This window comes from Corvus moneduloides, chromosome 20 (genome assembly GCF_009650955.1).
Source record: "Corvus moneduloides isolate bCorMon1 chromosome 20, bCorMon1.pri, whole genome shotgun sequence".
Lineage (NCBI taxonomy): Eukaryota > Metazoa > Chordata > Aves > Passeriformes > Corvidae > Corvus > Corvus moneduloides.
In genome coordinates this window covers 2,447,219-2,465,604 of record NC_045495.1, presented here as the reverse complement: position 1 = coordinate 2,465,604, position 18,386 = coordinate 2,447,219, and the positions used below count along the sequence as shown (strand labels likewise).

Here is an 18,386-nt window from a genome sequence, read left to right as displayed (position 1 = left end):
TGTCTGCAGCATGTGCCTAATTCCAGCCTTGCTGGGAAAAACCCACATCCTACAAGGACCAGGGAGGTTGTGTTAGTGCAGCGTTCTTCCAATGTGTGCAGAATTCCTTGGAGCACTTATTCAGCCACAACGTTTTTTGTCCTTCTGAAATATAATGCACTGTACTGTAGTGTAAAAACATTCGCATTCAAAGGCTACTCTGCACTCTTTTTAGAGTTAGAAGTGCTGTGTTTTAGGGGCATATGCTGACATGGTATTTTGGAAATCCTTTGTCTGTTTTATGGCTGGAACTTTACCATTAATGCCAAATGATTTCCTGAAAGTCAGTGGTTTTGGGTTTTAAATGATACAAAATTAGATAGAAAAGAATGTGTCATGGATGAATTATCTTCACAGTGGATTATGTTTTGATTTTACCTTGAGTTCAACCAAATATTTCATATAACAGAATCACAGGCAGTACAGCCCATTTCAGATACCTATATTTTAAAAATCAGAGTTCTGTTGAACTATTTTTTTAAATTAGACTGAAGAAAATCCCTAAATTTTTCAGTAGGGCTAGAAACAGTAGCTGCCAAATTGCAAGCAGCTCAAGGTTTGAGTGTGTCTATTTAGAGATGGGAATGCCCAAAGCTCTGCAGTGATCAATTCTGGATGAGAGAAGGGCAGGCACCAGTCTCTCAGCATGAGATTTGCAGAGCTGCTGCATGGCAGAGCTCCTTGCAGGATGCTGGAGGAAATGGTTTTTATTTTAAACATCTTTATATTGAACAGGGTTTTGTTTTGCTCAAGGTTTTAGGTTTATCAGATCCCCATAAATTCTGGATTAATGCCCATTTGTTTTACCAGTTGAGTTGCAAGAAGGATAAAGTGAAGGAGGGTCACGCTGAAGAAGGTTATTAGTACCTTTGTAGAAATATAAATGAAAATTGGAAGATGAAGCATCTTTTTCTGCTCAGGAAAGGACTTGGAATTCCCAAATGCAGCAGTTAAAAGTTTACAGGATAGTTACAACTTTTGCTGTTGTGATACAGTTGGTTGGTGTTTCTTTGGATTTTGTAGGTGAAGCAGAAAACTGGGTAAACCCTGGAACTTTTGGAGAGGGACTTGAGTTTTCAGCAGATGTAAAATTCAAAATGCAGTGACACAAGTCAGGTTGGATTTACACAGAAAATGCTGCACACAGGTCCATCTGTGGCTCTCACACAGCAATAGGTGCTCAGTAGAGGTACCAGAGAAGGAAACTGATAAGATGATTAATAATGACATTCCTTTAAAAATAGGAAATGCAAGTGATTAACAATTCCCTTGGAATATCCATGAATTATATCCTTCTGGGATTGGTTTAAATCACTAAAAAGTGCTCAGCTTCTACATGAAAAAACACTTGAATGTCTGCTTTTTGGGTTAATAAAAGTCCTCTTAAGCCTCAATTCCATAACCCCTTACTCCTGCACAGAGCTTTTACTTGTGTGAGTAATCCCTTTAATACTCCCAGGACTGAGCACAACCAGCAGGGTTTGTGGAATTGTACCTTTGGAGACCGATATTTTATGTTGGCAGTTTGATGTTGGCTCATCTCCATTAATATGACTTGTCTGTGATCAACCTGCTTTCTAAATATGTTTTATGATTTGTAACTTGATTGAATAGCAGTGAGCTGTAATATTAGAGAACATAAATAATGTGACAGCAAGAGATGTATAATCCCACATATGTGTTATCTGATGCTAACATACTCTTAATTAACTTCTCTTAGATATTTTGAAGTGTAGTATTTTGGATCCAGACATCAATCTTGGGCAAGAAACTCATTGTCAAGTGTGATGAATAATATCCAATTTTAGTTTTTCCATATGTTTGTGCTAAATATATGCCACAGATCCTGGTATTAAATGGCAAACATTTGGATTCCTTAAGTAACTGTGTGCTTTTATAAGTTACAGTATTTTCTGTGGAGGTTTTAAAGAGAGTAATTTAGTTTCACCTCAACATTTTAGGCACACTGTGTCTTAGGTTCACTGGGTTTCACAAAGAGAAGAATCTAAAACACTTTGTCAGTGTTAGGGAGAAAGAAGTGATTCAGGTTCAGAAGCAGACCTGATTAGAAACAAAACTGATTGAAGAAAGAGGCCAAACCCCTAATTCTGTGTTATTGCAAAGGGTTTCATATTGCTGAAGAATCAGGTTGCTAAAACAAAATAATAGAAATGTTCAAGGATTGCTCAAAGCACTGGTGCTCTCAATGGTAGAGTTTGGCTCAAGTGAAGCAGGAAAATTTATTTCAGAGCCAAAAATGACTTCTTTGGCTGTGACCAGGATTTCCTCTGCCCACCTCTGGGACCTGAAAGTAGAGGTAGGAAAATCTGATTTTGGAGCCAAGTGTGACTTGTTTAGTTCAAGTCATAATTTACTGTTCTTACCTTGGGGAGCTGAAACTAAAGCAGCTCTCTCCGAAATGTTGATAATGGGCAGCTCTGAAGTGCAGGCACTGAGCTCCCCATCCCAGAGAGCATTTCTGCACTTCCACCTCTCCAGATGCTTTTGATCCTGCTACAGTAGAGTGAATTAATCATGGAGCAGCCAGGAGAACTTGACCAAAATACAGCAGAAAATGCAGAAAGTCAGACTCTTTCACATCAGCAGAGGTGCAGGGCAAATAAACTTGGTAAGGCTGGGAGTTCTGAGCAGTGGCATTGCTCAAGTTTGCCTTTAATGGGAATTATTTCCCATGGCTGCCATAGGGGAATATTTCCTTTGTTGTTTCCAGTATCGTAACTTGTAACATGAAGGAAAACATCACTTCAATTACAATTTTCTGGGGTTTATGTAACTTAATGATACAAAAATTTTGCAGCTTTTTGGCTGAAGTTTCTTCTTCTCCTATCTCAACAAATCGAGATATTTCTATCATTTCAGAATAATGGCATGTTTCAATATTGAATTTCTAGTCCTTGTGGCAGTTTTTAAGCCTATATGCTTTGTGTCCCTTGAAAGGAGAAAGAAACTTGTGCTACATAAGTGGTTGCTGAAATAATTAATTTCTTATTTACCGTATTCGAGGAAAAGCAAGATTTCTAAGAAAATTGTTATTTTAATATTTGATTTAATTAAATTATTATTATGCTAAACCAGAGTTGAGAAACATCCCTTGCACTGTATTAATTTCCTCTTGCTTTTGCACCACTTAAAAATGTATTTTCACTTCTTAATAAAAAATACGGGCAAACTGGTACAGAAAACTACATTTTATGGGGAGGTCATTGTTGTGTTATATTTAGTAGAAAATTCCCTGTGAAGTTAAGAATTTTTTAGAGATAGAAGACTTTTAATCTCTTCTTTATTCCAGTACTGTGAGAAAAATTACAAATAGAAAATGGGGAGCAGAAAACCATTTCTGAAACTTTCATGGGTGCTGTGGTAGCACTGAGATACCTTAAAAGCCCTTAAAAGTTCCCACTTTTCTGCAAATAACAGTGGTCATAAACAGTCCAAGCCATCCACACTCTTCTTGCATCCAACAGAAATTGTGTTAATTAAGAAAACAAAACTATTTGAGAGACTGAATTTGTGGGAGCAGCTATAAGATCCTGTGGAGCACAGCGTTCCTGTGGCTGGGAATGGGGACATGTGAGTTCAGTGTGACAGGTAAGACAAGTGGATGGCATTTCTGTTCTGCTGGTGCCAGGCTAATGTCAATATGTTGGCCCAGATCACAAAATCATCCCTGAATATATCCCGAAGTTAAATAATCCTACAAATCAAAACTTTCCCTTTGCGTTTAATAGTTCACTTTTCCAATCCATACAAAAAATTTCCAAGTGATTTTCTTGTGTTTATCTTGTCCTTAGCAAGTAGTGGTGACCTTTAAGTTTTTCCTTTGCTGTCAGAGTGTGTTGAAAGCTGTGAGAGTGAAGCTCTCACCGTGGGGATTTGTAGGGATGAGTGACACTCACACTCCAGCTCGGCCGCAGCATGCGGAGCACAGGCACCAGTGCTGGACCTCAAGGGAACCTCCTGGATTTTTTTCACTTCTGCTTCACTGGAAATGGATTGAATTTTCTCTTCAGAGCGGAGTTTTGGTTGCATTAGATTTTAATCAAGTCACTTGTTCACAGCCCCTCAAAGCCTGTGAGGCTGAGATGAGTAGATGGGCCTGGGGTGAATGTGCCACGAGCTTTGTCAAACCCAAAAACTCCCGGATCTGGGGATGCCGCACAGCGTAGCTGACAATACTAAAAGTGTTCAGTGCTTGCAGTGTTACATAAGCTTCCCATCTCTCCCAGACTGGGATTCAGAGTCAGAGTACCGGGCAGGATATGGCCATGAAATACCTGGTGAGTTCAGGATAAGAGGAATTGAGCTTTGCGCAAAGCAGGAAATGCTGCTTGGCTGCCCTGGGAGATGGGACTGGCCACTTCTGATGGACAGGGCTTTGTCTTTGGCTTGTTTGCCCTTATCTTGAAGTCATATCTCATATTTAAGCTTTTGGGTTATGGGGAAGCAAGCCAGCAGTGTTTTCCCATATATAGTTTATTTGCCACTTTTGTGCCATGTTTTTAATCTCAGTAATTTTGGATTATATCTCCATTCACGTTGCACTGTTCAATCCCAATATCTTTGCATGTCCCCTGTGAGACAGAGCAAGTCTGAGATCTGGATTGCTTCCTTTTTTTATTCAGTGTTACCCAAGGAAGGCAATTTTTAGAAGTGCACATAGAAATTTTCAGGCAGAAAAGGTCACTTGAACAATTTCTGTGTAACAGCATCCTGAGGATAATTGAGCAGTACAAAGTATTGATCATGTCTCATTCACAGTTTGGGGGAGTTGTTGATGTTTCATAAGGAAATGCAGTATTTATCTGTGAAAATAAAAGTGTTATATTTGTGTCTAGTGACCTAATTTAGGTATATGAACTCATTAGAATGACCTTAATAAATTACTGTAATCTACAGATTCTAGTTTGGTAAAATACAGCTAATAAGCATTTTCTTATTCCTTATTATTTATGTATTAATACTGCACTTGGAATACTTGGAGCATTTAAAGATAAAATCCTGCCATAATATCTTTTTCCTGTGGGTTAATAAATGGAAATACTGTGTTTAGAGACAGCTTTGAGTGGGTCTGTGAGGAGTGAGGATGTTTGAAGCTTGTTCTGTGACTCACCCAGGCCTTTACGTGTGCATTATTTGTCTTAAGCCTCACAGCCCTTGTTACTGCTTTTGAAGTGAGTGAAATGCTGCACTGTTTAATGCTGCTTCTATAAAAGAATTTTCAGATGTAAAAGAAAAGAAATGGGTTTTCATGTCTTAACTTTCCTCTACTCACAAACTTTTATGGTTCCTTGGCATTCGTCAGGAGGAAAGTAGATGGCAAGCGTGTTCCTGAAAAATCCTAATTATTGCTATTTCAGGTGGAAGAGAGGCTCTAAGTGGACACGTGAGGTTTTTAGGATGGGAGATTTGCTTAAAAAACATTTAAATGTCTTTTTTGGGGTGGAAGCAGGGAGTGACCACCTGGTATTTTTTCTGCTTGTTTGTTTTTAAGACGTTGGGAATTAGTAGATGTTAAACATGAATGTGGCTTTTAACAATTTTTTTGGATGATGTGAGCAATGGTCTTTGTTTTTATTACTATTTTTCCTCTCATAAAACCAGAGAAACAAGTTAGTGGAATGGCAGAAAGCATTTCTGTTCATTTTCTAGTTTTTCTTTCCGCGGAGGAGAGTTTTGGGGAGGGAAGGGCATGGGCTGATCCGGGTGTGGATGTGCCACCTCTGCCTGTGGCCATGCAGTGACACAGGCCCAGCTTTATTGGCCTTTTCCAGCTGTTTTCTCTTCCTTTAACCTACCAGAGAAAACAGGAGGCAGTTGGAGATGTTCGTGAGGTCATGTTCTGTAAAGAGTAGGCCTGACTTGTTCAAAAAAATTTCTAAACTGTTACTTATATTTGTTCTTAAAAAGCAAAGTTTGCATTTGATTCAATGGAGCAATGTGTTAAAAATAGCCCTCAAAACTTTGCCAGTTGAAGTAATAGCAAACACAGTTTATTTTGCTGATTTAAATGGCACAAAATAAACAAATGGACTTAGTCCCTTCAACCTTCATGTCGTAGTACTGGCAGTGATAAATCAGTTCACAATATTCAGATTAATTTTTCTTTAGAAACAATTAGTCCATAATAGATCTATATTTGTATACCTTGCTGTTAAAGACTGTTAATTCTGAATAAACCTGGTTGAGCCTGGTGTGTTGCTAAAAGGCTGCAGGTTCTGTGTGTGAATTTGCAGGTTATTTTGCGAAACAAAACCAAGCTGTAGTTTTTGAGTTACTTCTCTCAGCTTTGTGCCATGAACTAACTCATATTATCCATGGTCAACAAAATGTAGATCAATTTATGTATTTATATATCACTTGAATCGTGAATAAGTCTGAGTTTCTTCACGTGAAAGAATATCACCACAGGTAACTTATTTTAAAATTGAATGTAACAAATGTCGTTTAATGTTGTTGTCATTGGAGAAAAACCTCTGTTGCTAATTTTGTTTGAAAAAATACACTGGAAAATCCTTTTGAGTTGTAGCACAAACTGCCTCCAAGTATCTTTCCAAGCCTTAAAAAAAAAAAAAAAAAGGTTCATGGCATTTATCTGTTTTCACTGCTATTTCCCAGTTAATATTCCAGAGTGAAAGATGTCGAACTAATTAAGCATTAAAAGCTGGAGAGGTTTGCAGGTAGAACGTGGGGAGATTTGAGTGAACATGGCTGTGCCCATGACCTCCCAGACAGATCAAAGCCTAATCTGGGTGACAGCTACAGGATGGCAGAGCTTGCCAGGGGCCTTGTGCAGCTCTTTGTCTGCAAATCCTGCCTGAGAGCTGGGAGGATGTTTTTAAGGATGAACAGGTAAAAGTAAAAGGCTGTCTTTTGACATTTTAACTAATCCCTTCTAGCCTGTGGTTTCCTGCACATTGTGGATATTTGCTAGCAGGAGGCACTGGCTTTTTCACATATGTAACATGTCAGCTTGAATCTGGCGTGGGGTTGATGGGGGGGAATGCAGCAGTTCCACAATGAAATAGATTCTGATTGCATTAAAATGACAGGCCCTGGCCTTTTACCTGCAGCAGCCTCCCCATGCAGACTGAACTCACAGCAATGCAGGTTGTCATCAGCTCCTGCTGAGACAGGAGCACTGCAGTGATAAAATAGAATGGTTGTTTTCTGGTAACCCTTTCAAAATCAATATATGGGAGTTTTAAAGATATGTTACACACTTAGAGCAAGGGATTTGGGTTAAAAAAACCCCAAACTCATGGGGTTTTATATTAAAAAATGGGTTTTATATGATTTGAGCAATGAAATGTCACTGGTGATGTGCATACAAGCAATAAACACTTGATAGCACTGACATGTATTAGAAGAGTGTGAAAGTAATGTATTTTATTTAGATGATCTGACTGGTTTGCATTTTACTGCTACTTCTGTCCGTTTATGCACATATTTAAAAATAATGTCATTTTTTCAGCGTAAGACACAGGACCACTTATTCCAATACTGTTTGCACAGTCTGCAAGAGGCTGATGAACCTCCATTTGTTCCAAATGGCCATAATCTTACTGATAACAAAATTCTTCAAAAAATGAAATTGTTATAAAACTTATCAGGACTAGAAGACAAGTGCAAAACACATACAGGAATATATTGTCAATGGTTATGTTTTGAAGGCTTCAGTGAACTTTTCCAACATCGTTCCTCATTTCCAAGGGTGAGCAGTACCCTTTTCTTTCTCCAGGTAGTATTTCAGTTTGTAGAAATGCACAGATAAACTCAAGTTCCTTTTTGAGGAATGGTTTTAATGTTCATAAACCATTCAGAAGAAATAATCTTCTGTTTGGAAAATTATAAAGGAAACCTCACATGCCAGTCAGTAAATTCTGAGTGACTGGAGCAAATATTAAATCTGTGAAATCAAACTGAATTTACTTTCTGGCTGTAAAGATTGAATTTGTAAATTTGACAGGCAATTTAAAGGGCATAAGTACATAAAATAAAATTTCTTATCCAAATGCAACTTGAAAGTTACCTGTCAGAAGAGGTTAGAAGTCTGCTGTTTTCTCTCCTGAAGCGTGTCCTTTCACTTGTCAGTTTAGAAAGGTTAATACTGTACAAAAGAGCAACAGAAAGACCCTTTTTGGTGTAGTTTTATGTTTGTTAAAAAAAAAAAATCTTGCTGAATAGTAATGATAAATCTTTTTGATATATGTAATGTTCTAATGCACATTGTTCCAGTTCAGACCAGGCACTGTGTGTGTGGTTATCCATCAGACTGGGAAGGAGAGGCAGGGATTTCTTGGGCAGCTGGTTCCCAAGATTTTGAAGCATCAGGGATGTGTTTTTTAAAAAGGGGAACGTTTTTCCCTGCCTGATCTCCCCATGGCCTGCAGGCCTTGGCTGCCTCTTTCTCTGGTAAAAGATTTCCAAACCACAGGAGGTGATGCCAAGCTGGGAATTAGGTTTGGTGTTGCTGACTTCTGGTCATTGGGAGAGGCCACTCTGTCTCTAAAGCTTTCTCAGCTTCTGTAGAGGAAGAAAAGTTGTATTTGCTTAACCCTCACTTGGGAAAAGTAGGGTCTGGTCCCAGCTCTAGATGAGGAGTCAGTTTTGTGATAAAGGGAAGGATGGAGATCTCCAGTGGGTCATTTCCTTCCAGAAGGGCCAATAAAATGGGGTTTGGAGTCCATCTACCTGCACCAGATGGTTTGGGGTTTTTTGCCTGTGTGAACAGTTTGTCCTTCTCTTGCTGGCACAGATTAAATGAGTGTGTGGTGCTCATGTCAATACATTTAAATTATTGGAGCAGATTACAGCTAAGAGCAATTTTAGAAGCCAGAATTGGTTAGTGTACAAAATACAGAGCTGAAACACCAAAGCAAGATTTATATATTCTCTTATTTAATCAATGTTTGCTTGTTTTCCCTTTTTAGAATATCTCTTTTTCAACATAATTAATAAACCCAATATTTTATGTTTTCTTTCTTAGGTTGAATTGAAGAGGAAGTACAATGACCAGCACAAAAGTACAAGAGGCCTTTTATCAGGGAGTCAGTGGTATGAAATTCAAGCTTACAGAGCTCTTAACCAAGCCCTGGGAAGGTGAGATAAACATAACTAAAACTATATAAATTTGTAGAAGGTATTTTTGGGGAAATCTTTAAGGATTTATTCCCCACTTTTAGGACAAAGGGGATAAATAAGGCCAAACCCCTCATATTGCAGATTTTGTCTCGTGAGCTGTTCTGTGCTGACAACTCCCTGCTTTTCAGCCTGTTGTGTATTTGAACGTTGTTATAATTCAGAGATTTTGTTTTACATTCAGAATCCACTTCAATTTGGTTGAAGTTTTAATGCTCATAGTCCAGATATACAGGGGAAAAAAGCATAAGCAGAGACAAATAGTTCTTGAGCTTTAAAGCAAATGAAAATCCTTAGGACTTTTCCAATACACTGATTGTTCACACTGTCAGTGGGCTCAGAACAGTTGTTTGATATTTAGCCTACAAGTATTTTTGAAGGGGAGAAATAGCAGTGGGGTTTTTCAGACCTTTGCAAAAGGTCAATTCAATTATTGTGCTCACTGATCTCTTCCCAGATTTAGAAGTAGTGGTATAACTTCCCTTTCCTAGATGGAAAAATTCTCCCAAATGTTATTAACAGGGTAGAATTAATTCATCCTCCTTCAACAAAATTTATCATAGAAATAAAGATTAGAACTGTCATCCATATCTGTCATAGGTGCTGTGCCTCTGTCATAGATATGCAGAGCCACAGAAACATCAGCTGGAAAGCTCTTCTTGTTTGAATTAGTCCTAATGCAAATGTGATGACATAAATGAAGGCTTAGAGAGAAAACTGAGAGAAATTGAAACATTAGGAAATCTCATTGTGGGTTCTTGTTGTTACAGGTCTGATTTCTTAAATTCCTCTTTGGAATAGAAGAGCATTAATTAAAATTTCTTAAGAAAAAGCTCAGTTGTGGAATACCAATAGTGAAATAATAACTGTGAAATCAGCTTGAATTTAAATCAAGTTTTAGTGACAATTGCTTATTGTACAATTTATCATTTGAATGGTCTAAAATGGAGAAAATAGACTTCCATTCTGACACAAAAGTACAAATTCCTTATAAAACCAGGAGCCAAAGCCCTTGCTGACCTGAGATGTGGGGAAGGATGAAGGTGTATGAGGAGGATTTTGATAAAACCAGAACATTCCACTAAGCTGGCAGGAATGTCTGTAATATTTACATTGCCCAGTTATGAGTGGAAAACAAATGATGTGGTTTGATTGGCTGTTGAATATTTGTGTGCTTTTTTTTTTTTTAATTTAACTGTTTTCATGTAGTAAATTCATCAGTTGAAAGAAAATTAAGCTTCTGTGGCATCCATAACAATTTTTGGTGCATACAGTAGAAATGCACTTCCTGTATAATTTTGCATGTTCCAGCTGATTTACTGCAATCCCTGTTTCCTAATTCCCACAGATTTTTGCTGTGGGCCCTCTAATTACATAAACACTCTTTTTTTTTTCCCCCTCACTTTTAGGTGTATAAGGCACAGGAATGACTGGGGGGCTCTTATTTTAGTTGACGACCGCTTCAGGAATAACCCCACTAAATACATAACTGGTAAGGGGTAAAATCTTTTGGGGAAACTTCCTAATATTGAAGAATACTGAAAACTCAGAATTACAGTAATATGATTGTACAAATACAGGTGAGTAGGAGGGGTCAGAATGTACCACAACCAAGGAACAGAAATTGAACTGCTGAATATTCAATATACAACAAGGGTTTTCTGTTTATAGTTTTATACTGGGTAGAAATAAATGCAGATGAAGTAAAACAAAACATGTGCTGCATACAGCCTGAAAAAATAACTAAAAATTAGGAAATAAACTGCTTGGGAATGAGTTCTTACCTCTGTTCCTGCCCTTTTTGCTGGGCAGAGCTGAGCTCACTCAGCCCATGCTGGGCGTAGTCAGCAGGTGGAGCTCAGCTGCTGCAGTTGAGTCCAGCTCCTTCTCTGATGTGTTTGTACTAAAAATACATTGAAATTATTGGAGTAAACACAGATAATTCATATAGGAACACAATTGATCTCTATGTTCAAGACTTGGTAAGATTCCTTTCTCTAAAAAGTAAAACTTCACAGAAGAATGAAGTTCTCTGTTGTGGGTTTGGGTTTTTTTGGGGTTTTTAATTGATATTGAAAGGATTTTTAAATGGGTTCAAAATCACTTTCTAAAACTGAGGAAGTCAGTTTTTGCTTCACCCTTGTGTGCTCCAACATTATCTAAAAAGCTGTTATGCTCAAGACATCTCGTATTTGAGAATTTTAAATATTCTTTTGATAGGAGCAGGTTTTATTATATTGTAACCGTGGAGCAGTTGTGATTCTTTCTGAGTTACTGTTACTTAAACTGAAACAAAGTTGTAAAAAGCTTCATTATATTCAAATTTTTATCAGACCCTGTTCATATGATAATAAATAGCTGTACTCTGTGAAGGTTGCTTTTAAATAATTCATGATAACAAGCAGAATGAACACCCAGGCATCAAAGAAATATAATGATGTTTATGCAAGGCAGCAGTTTGACCCTAACAAAAAGACTAGTGAAAAAGGAAAAGGCTCTTAATACAAAAAGAAGGATATTTTTACTGTTGCTTATCAGAATACTGCCATTTCCAGCCCTGGAAAGGAGGAATTGCATTGTTGTAGTTTCATGAGCAAACTCGTGAAATCTTTGAGGCTATACCTACACAAAAATATTTTCACTCTATGGTGCTATTTACTGATGTGAAATACCTGATACAGCTGCTGTCATTTTGGAGTCAGATTTTTTTTTTTCCCCTAGGATTATCTAAGTGGATCCGTCAGCAGATCCAGCACCATGGGAATTTCGGCAGCGCTCTGGAATCCCTGCACGCGTTTGCCCTCAGAAACCAGGGGACTGGGGATGCTTCCTCAGAGCACGGCAGGGAATTCCCTTCCCATTCCAGGGACCTGTCACAAGGCTCGCAGCAAGAGGCAACCATTCATCTGTCACCAGATGTTCCTGCTAAAAGTCAGGGGCAGAATTTGGGCTCAGAAGTTCATTTTACTGCAGCCATCAGCTCAGTTCATCCCACAGCATCAGATCAGCCAAGTTGCAGCACGGCAACAGTGAAACAAAGTATGTTCATTTCCATTGGCAATTTCAAATGTGGAGTTCCATCTTTTGTGGAAGAAACAAATGTTTTTTAAAATTACAGAAGTGCTATAGTGGAAAATGATAATTATTCACAAATGTGGATGAGTTGTGCTCAACAGACTGAAATTAATTCTCGTTCCATCTGGTTGTCTGAAAACAATAATGTTTGATAAGTTTATAGTACAATCAAAAATGTTTTCATTTTAATTTCCTTTTCCATTGAACACTATGAATATAATTTAAAATATATTTGAAACACATCAAGATTAGCATTATTGCAAGTTGAGTGCCCTGGTTCAAGCTACATCTCTTGTTTAGACATTGCTGTGAGACACCTTCCACGTGATCTCCTCTAGCTCCGGCTTCACAAGTAAAATCCATCCCTAAATTTTAGGAAAGCTTACGATTTCATTTCAATCAAGAAAGAGGTGAATAAGATAATAGCACAATAATAAAATACTATAGATTTCAAATCCAGTCATACTCTACCTTTATATGCCTGTTAATCTATTCATTTAATTAAGACAATTCATGTGCAAGGATAGTTGTAACCTCTGTGCTTTTGTTTGTATTATTGTTTTTAATGAGTATTATAAAATCACCGTAAACCTAAAACAGTGGTGATTTTGATGTGCTAAACGTGCTGTAAATCAGATATAATTCATTTGTTTTGTGATTTTTCCCAGGTGACCAAAAAGTTGATGTAGAGAGCCGTTCTCACCATGTAGAACAAAGAAGGAAACATATGGACTCCTCCCCCAAAATGCCAGCAATTAAAATGGAGACAGAAAAAATGAATGGATGGACTAATGCTGATATTGTGGAAGAGAATTGCTGCTCTAAACCACTGACTTCAACTCCTGTGGCCAAGAACTGCAGGGCCACAGTGAGCAGCAGACAGGAGCATGTGAATTGGCCTAGTGACCTTAGTGATAATTTAAATCAATGCCAATCATCATTAATTGCAGAACATAAACCAAGCGGACCAGAATCATGTTTGGAAACAACTCATTTTTCAGTTCAAAATGCTGAGGCTCCAGCTGCTGAAGGACATCCTGATAAACTCCAGCTTCCAGCTGAGCCCTGCAGGGATTTCCCTTCAGCAGCAGGGAGAGCTGAGCCTTCAGCATTAAATGTGGCTGAGGATGAGGATGAGAGCATTTACTTCACCCCAGAACTCTATGATGATGCAGAACCAGAGGAACAGAGAATTGAACCCCACCTTCCAGCCTGCTGTGCTGTTGGGAATTGGGTGGAATGTGGGAACTCCACAGTCCCTGCTGATCTTTTTGCCATCAACGCCGCAGAAACACTGAACGTGACTGAAAAAACTGAGGCTGGCAGGAGAAGTCCCCATGGAATTATGGAAAATGAGAGGAGCAGGGACAGTGCAGTTGATGCTGTAGAGGTGGCTGGTGCAGCAGAAGCAGAGCAGGGAGGATCTCAGGGGATGGACCCCCCTAAAAGGAAAATCAGCCTTTCCAGATCCCGAAATAAAGGTGTGTCATCCTTTCTGCTGGGCAATAGTGGCACCAGGTGACAATTTCTGTGGGAATCATGGTGAGCAGCCCTTAAAACACCACAGGGTAGCTACAGCTTCCTTGTCCTCATGGATCAGAAGCTACCCTCAGGTTCCATTTCTCATTATATTTTTTGGGTTTTCCCTGGGAGAGTTTTGCAATGTGCAGTTTTGTAGAGATACAATGAAGATTCTTCATCCTGACTTCATGGCTAAAGGATATCATGCCTGGAAATTCTAAATGGAAACCCAAGTAGGATCTGACTTGGAATTATTGGTTTGTCCATTATGGATTTAATTAATCCACCATTAAATACAGTCAAATAATTGTGGTTTTCCTCAGAAAGCAAAACACCCATTTAACCAAATGATGGGTTTCTGTACTTGTTAACATTCTTTTTAAATAAAACATATAGAACAATATCTTTGCAGATCAAGTAATAGATAGATTGAGCCTAAATACCAAAACAGGTATATTCTTCAGTACTTTGATTTATTCCAATTTCTTACGTCAAAATGTCCAGCAGGAGCTGTGCACATTTTGATATTTGTTGAGGATGAGAGGCTTCTTCAGAGAAAAACTTGAGGTTTCTTTACGTTTTCCTTTTATGAGAGGATCTAATTTCTGTTGGTTGGATTCTGTGTTTATTTGTGTCAAAACCTGTTATTATTTCTGTGTCCTGTGAGCACATTTTACATGTAACATATAAAATGTAAATTGTACACAAAGGTCTTTGAATCTTGCCCAGTCTCTTTTTTTTGAAGTATTTTAAGTATTTCTTTCATTTACTGCAATGAAAACAGCCAGGATTTTTCTGTAATAAAACATATTGACGTCTCAAGAAAAGATTGTTCATTGCCATCCTAGATTAATATGAAGATGCAGGATTTTTGCAATCTAAAGATTGGCTCATAGGTATTGATATTTTTTGTCTGAGAGTAGAAATGCAGTTATTAACTGTTTATTTTCCACAGAAATTCATCTAAATAACATTTTGAACCCATCTCTACAGAGTTGTGAATGTGCTCATATCAATAGGATTTAAATTGTGCCCTTTCTTTACACAATAAATGCACCTTTATGAAATTGGGCACTGTTTGCAAGAATGGCAAGAACACGTGCATTTCTTTAATTGGCAGTATTTAGCATGAGGCATTTGGTTCCATTTTTGCAATATTGATGATCAAGTTTCCTTGGTTTAGGTTTCCTGGATTTCACTGATGGCTTTGGTTTAGTTGGGATGGCAGAAATTCCAGTATTGAAAACATCTGACCATGTCTAAGGATAAATATTCTTCATTTCTATTTAAATAATGATGAAGTTACTGTTGGTTACTGGCCTCTAGAGCTGTCCTGGCAGCTGTGGCAGGTGCTTTGCAGCCACATTTCCCAGACTGCATTGGCTTGATCCTCAGTTTTCCTAAAGCAAATCTTCTGCACCAAACCACTTTTTGCATTTTGTGTATCTAAATAGATAACAGAAATCACTTAAGCTTTGTGACTTGTCTGCTCATCCAGTGGCCCACAGCCACAGCCTCTTATTTGTCTTTCAGAAGATTGTCTGTCTTTAAATCCATAACACTCAAAAAAAAAAAAAAAAAAGAAGAAAATCCATCTACTTTTTCTTATCTGGAGCAGATTGTTCCTTTCTTGATCTTGTGGTGCCTCTTCCTTTGATCAGAAATCCTTTAAGGCAAGGCCTGCTCTGTGTCAAACCACACTCATCTAACACCTACATTTTGTATCAAATGAACCATTATTTTAAAAATATGTATTGAAACATCACTTGATACCGTGTTTTCTTGAAAAAATTTCTATCCTCTAAAAACTCAAATCAACAGGTGGATAAAACCCCTTTGTGTTCTGCTGGGTTTGGAAGGTAAGGGGTGGACTGTTTCTTTTGGTGCAGATTCATTCTTAATTTATCTTTCTCTTTAATAACTGTGTTATTTGATATTTTAGAGGTAAGGATATCCTTTATGGTTAATATATTTATGGTGATTCTCAGAATTAAATGCTGCCCAGCCTGCAAAATGTGGTCAATATACCAAATTTCCTGGAGTTATTTTTTTGGATTTATCACATCTATCAAGGCCAAAATATTGAAAATTCTTTTCCTACTTTGATATAATTGCTCACTATAATCTCTGTTGCCTAAAATAATAACAAAATCTTGAATTTATTCAAGGATTGAAAGTTCAGAGGAGATGCAGGAGAAGGAAAGCTGCCCTTAGGCAAAGTGGCTCCTCCCAAGAGAGAAAGGTACCACATCCATGGATTAAAGTACCTGTTCTGAGTGGCTGCTGAATGTTAAGGTGCAAGGGAATTAAGAATGATTTATCATTTAATTTTTCAAGTGAAATAATACAATGAAATAGTTTCTTCCTGATCTGCGGATCTCTGATTTTCACGCTCAACAGATACCTTTGTTTCTCCTGGGAAACAGGCACCAATCATCCCAGACTCCTTTGCAAAATTCCCAACAAATTGATAGCCTGCAGTGTTCTAGGCCATAAAATACCTCATATTTTATATGACAGTGTTTCTATTTAAGTGAGGTTAAGCATTTTTAGCATGTTGTATATTGAATTATTAACTAATACAAATGATAAACATTGACCAGATTCCTTTGAGTATTTCAAGTGCTGTAGTTCTCTGAAGCAATTTTAATAGATTTAATTTTATTTATATTTAAATGTTCCAATCTGCATAGTTAGAGTATGCAAACCAGTATTTACATGCATTTGTGCATTGCTTTGTTAGAAGGAAACACACAACCAGCCTCGCAGGAAAGGACTTTATTGTGTTGTCTGTGGAGCTGAAATCCTGCCCAAAGCACAGGGTAAGAACAGTTGTTTCATTGGGAAGGATGGGATTTCTGATCCACCCTTTTACTTTCCCAGCTTTGGATGCTGGAGGGATATTTTAGAATAATTGGTTCATTTCTCCACTGGATAAATGAGTTATCAGGAATGCACCAGAGACCTGCAGAAAGCCTTCTGGCAGGGAGAGAATTTAAAAGAAGTTATTTTTTCTGGCAGTTTTGTTGATTCGGTAGTCCTGCCACACTGACCCGTCTGGAGCTACAAGGGGCATCTGATATTTGGGACTTAACTGGAGGCAGCTTCTCCTGCCATTATGGAAGGCAGGAAGGAATTATGTGGAGCATAGTGGCCCATTCATTGGGGTTTGTTCCTTCTCAGGATTAGGTGTTAATTTGCTACCAGTTGCTGTGAGAAGTTGGGGAATATCTTGGCACAGTAATTCAGTGAATGCAGTGCATGTTTGCATGGAAGTATCAAAAAGCCAAATGATTGCACTCCTATTCTTTAATGTGTTACCTACCTTGTATGAATTTGGTTTTTAGTCTGTGGTTGGCACATTGAACAAAGTGAGGACGAGCTGCTTTTGGAATTCTTTGTGGTTTTGTGAGACACTTTAATTTGGGAAGGTCTAAAGGCTGATAAAAGTAACAGCAACTCTGCTATTTTTTAAAATAAGCTTCATCTTCAGGCCACTGGGCCGTGTGTGATAATGATGTAATTACAAGATATTCTCATCAGTTACATGCAGAAACAATTAGAGCTGCTTCGTGCTTAAACAGTCTTCTGGATATGATGAAACCAAGAAAGGACAAATCTCTTCAGCAAACCAAACCCATGTCTGAGGAGTAGTGGGAGATATTCCATATTCTGGACCTATTAAAATCAGGCCAGTTAGAAAAGTCCACATTGGATAAAGGCAGGCCCAGGTCATGGAGGCCACTTCTTGCTTCCCTGTTTTCCCTAAAGAACCTTTAAGATTTGGGTAATCTCATCAGGAACCTTTTATTCTCTCCCTTAACTTATCAGTATCATCATATCTCTGGTGCAGAACTTGTGAAATGGAACCCCTGTGTTCAGTAAAAGCATTCTGAGGTACAGGAATGTCTACACTTACCAGGGTGTCTGTTGTCAGCAAGAAGTTTTATGTTGTTTAAACTGAATCTCAGATGCCAGTTGATCGAGGAAGGTTAAAAAATCTGAAAACGAAAAATAAATGGCTTTATTCAAAGTGGATTCAAGCTCACTGGTTGATTTGGGACTAATAACAAGGGGAAAATTATCTGTTGAAAAGTAAATTTTGGACACATTAAAAATTTTAAATAAGGCCTTCTTCCAAGGGCCATTTACAGCAATAGAAGTCTTTTCACTGCCTGCAGTGGGTATTGGATCAGGGCCTAAATTACCATCTTGTAAATGTGGAAAGTTTGCAGCGTGGTTGAACAGTACTGTATTCAAAACCATGTGTGTATATAAGTCTTACACCCCACTTTTTAAATTATAGGAATTTTGAGAAAAGCTTGCTACAGTAATAGTGAGCTGAAAATAATCTGGAAACTCTTCAGAAATGCCAATGTAAGAAGTAAAGAACCCATTAAGAATTGTATGTGTAAACTAGATGCCATTTCAGAAGATGATAATGTCATACTGGTCATCTCAGATGCTGCAAGTCTTGGTCACGTTAAAGAAACTTTGAAGATTTATCAGATGCCAGTGAAAGGTAAATTCTTACTGATAAATACCAGCTAACATTTGTCAAACCCTTTTGCTGTAAATGAAATACCACTCAC

The 18,386-nt window shown here is 37.9% G+C and overlaps 1 protein-coding gene across 2 annotated transcripts in view; it reads left to right on the top strand.

The window, feature by feature from the left end:
- BRIP1 (BRCA1 interacting protein C-terminal helicase 1) overlaps positions 1-17,832 on the top strand; it is a 50,698-nt gene extending 32,866 nt beyond the window's left edge. For both annotated transcript variants that reach the window (XM_032129992.1, XM_032129991.1), the window contains exons 17-20: positions 9,047-9,159; positions 10,608-10,690; positions 11,920-12,237; positions 12,942-17,832. In XM_032129992.1, coding sequence (XP_031985883.1) covers positions 9,047-9,159; positions 10,608-10,690; positions 11,920-12,237; positions 12,942-13,795 — 1,368 coding nt within the window. In that variant the 3' untranslated portion in view covers positions 13,796-17,832. The remainder of the gene's footprint in view (positions 1-9,046; positions 9,160-10,607; positions 10,691-11,919; positions 12,238-12,941) is intronic.
- Positions 17,833-18,386: the final 554 nt, after the last annotated feature.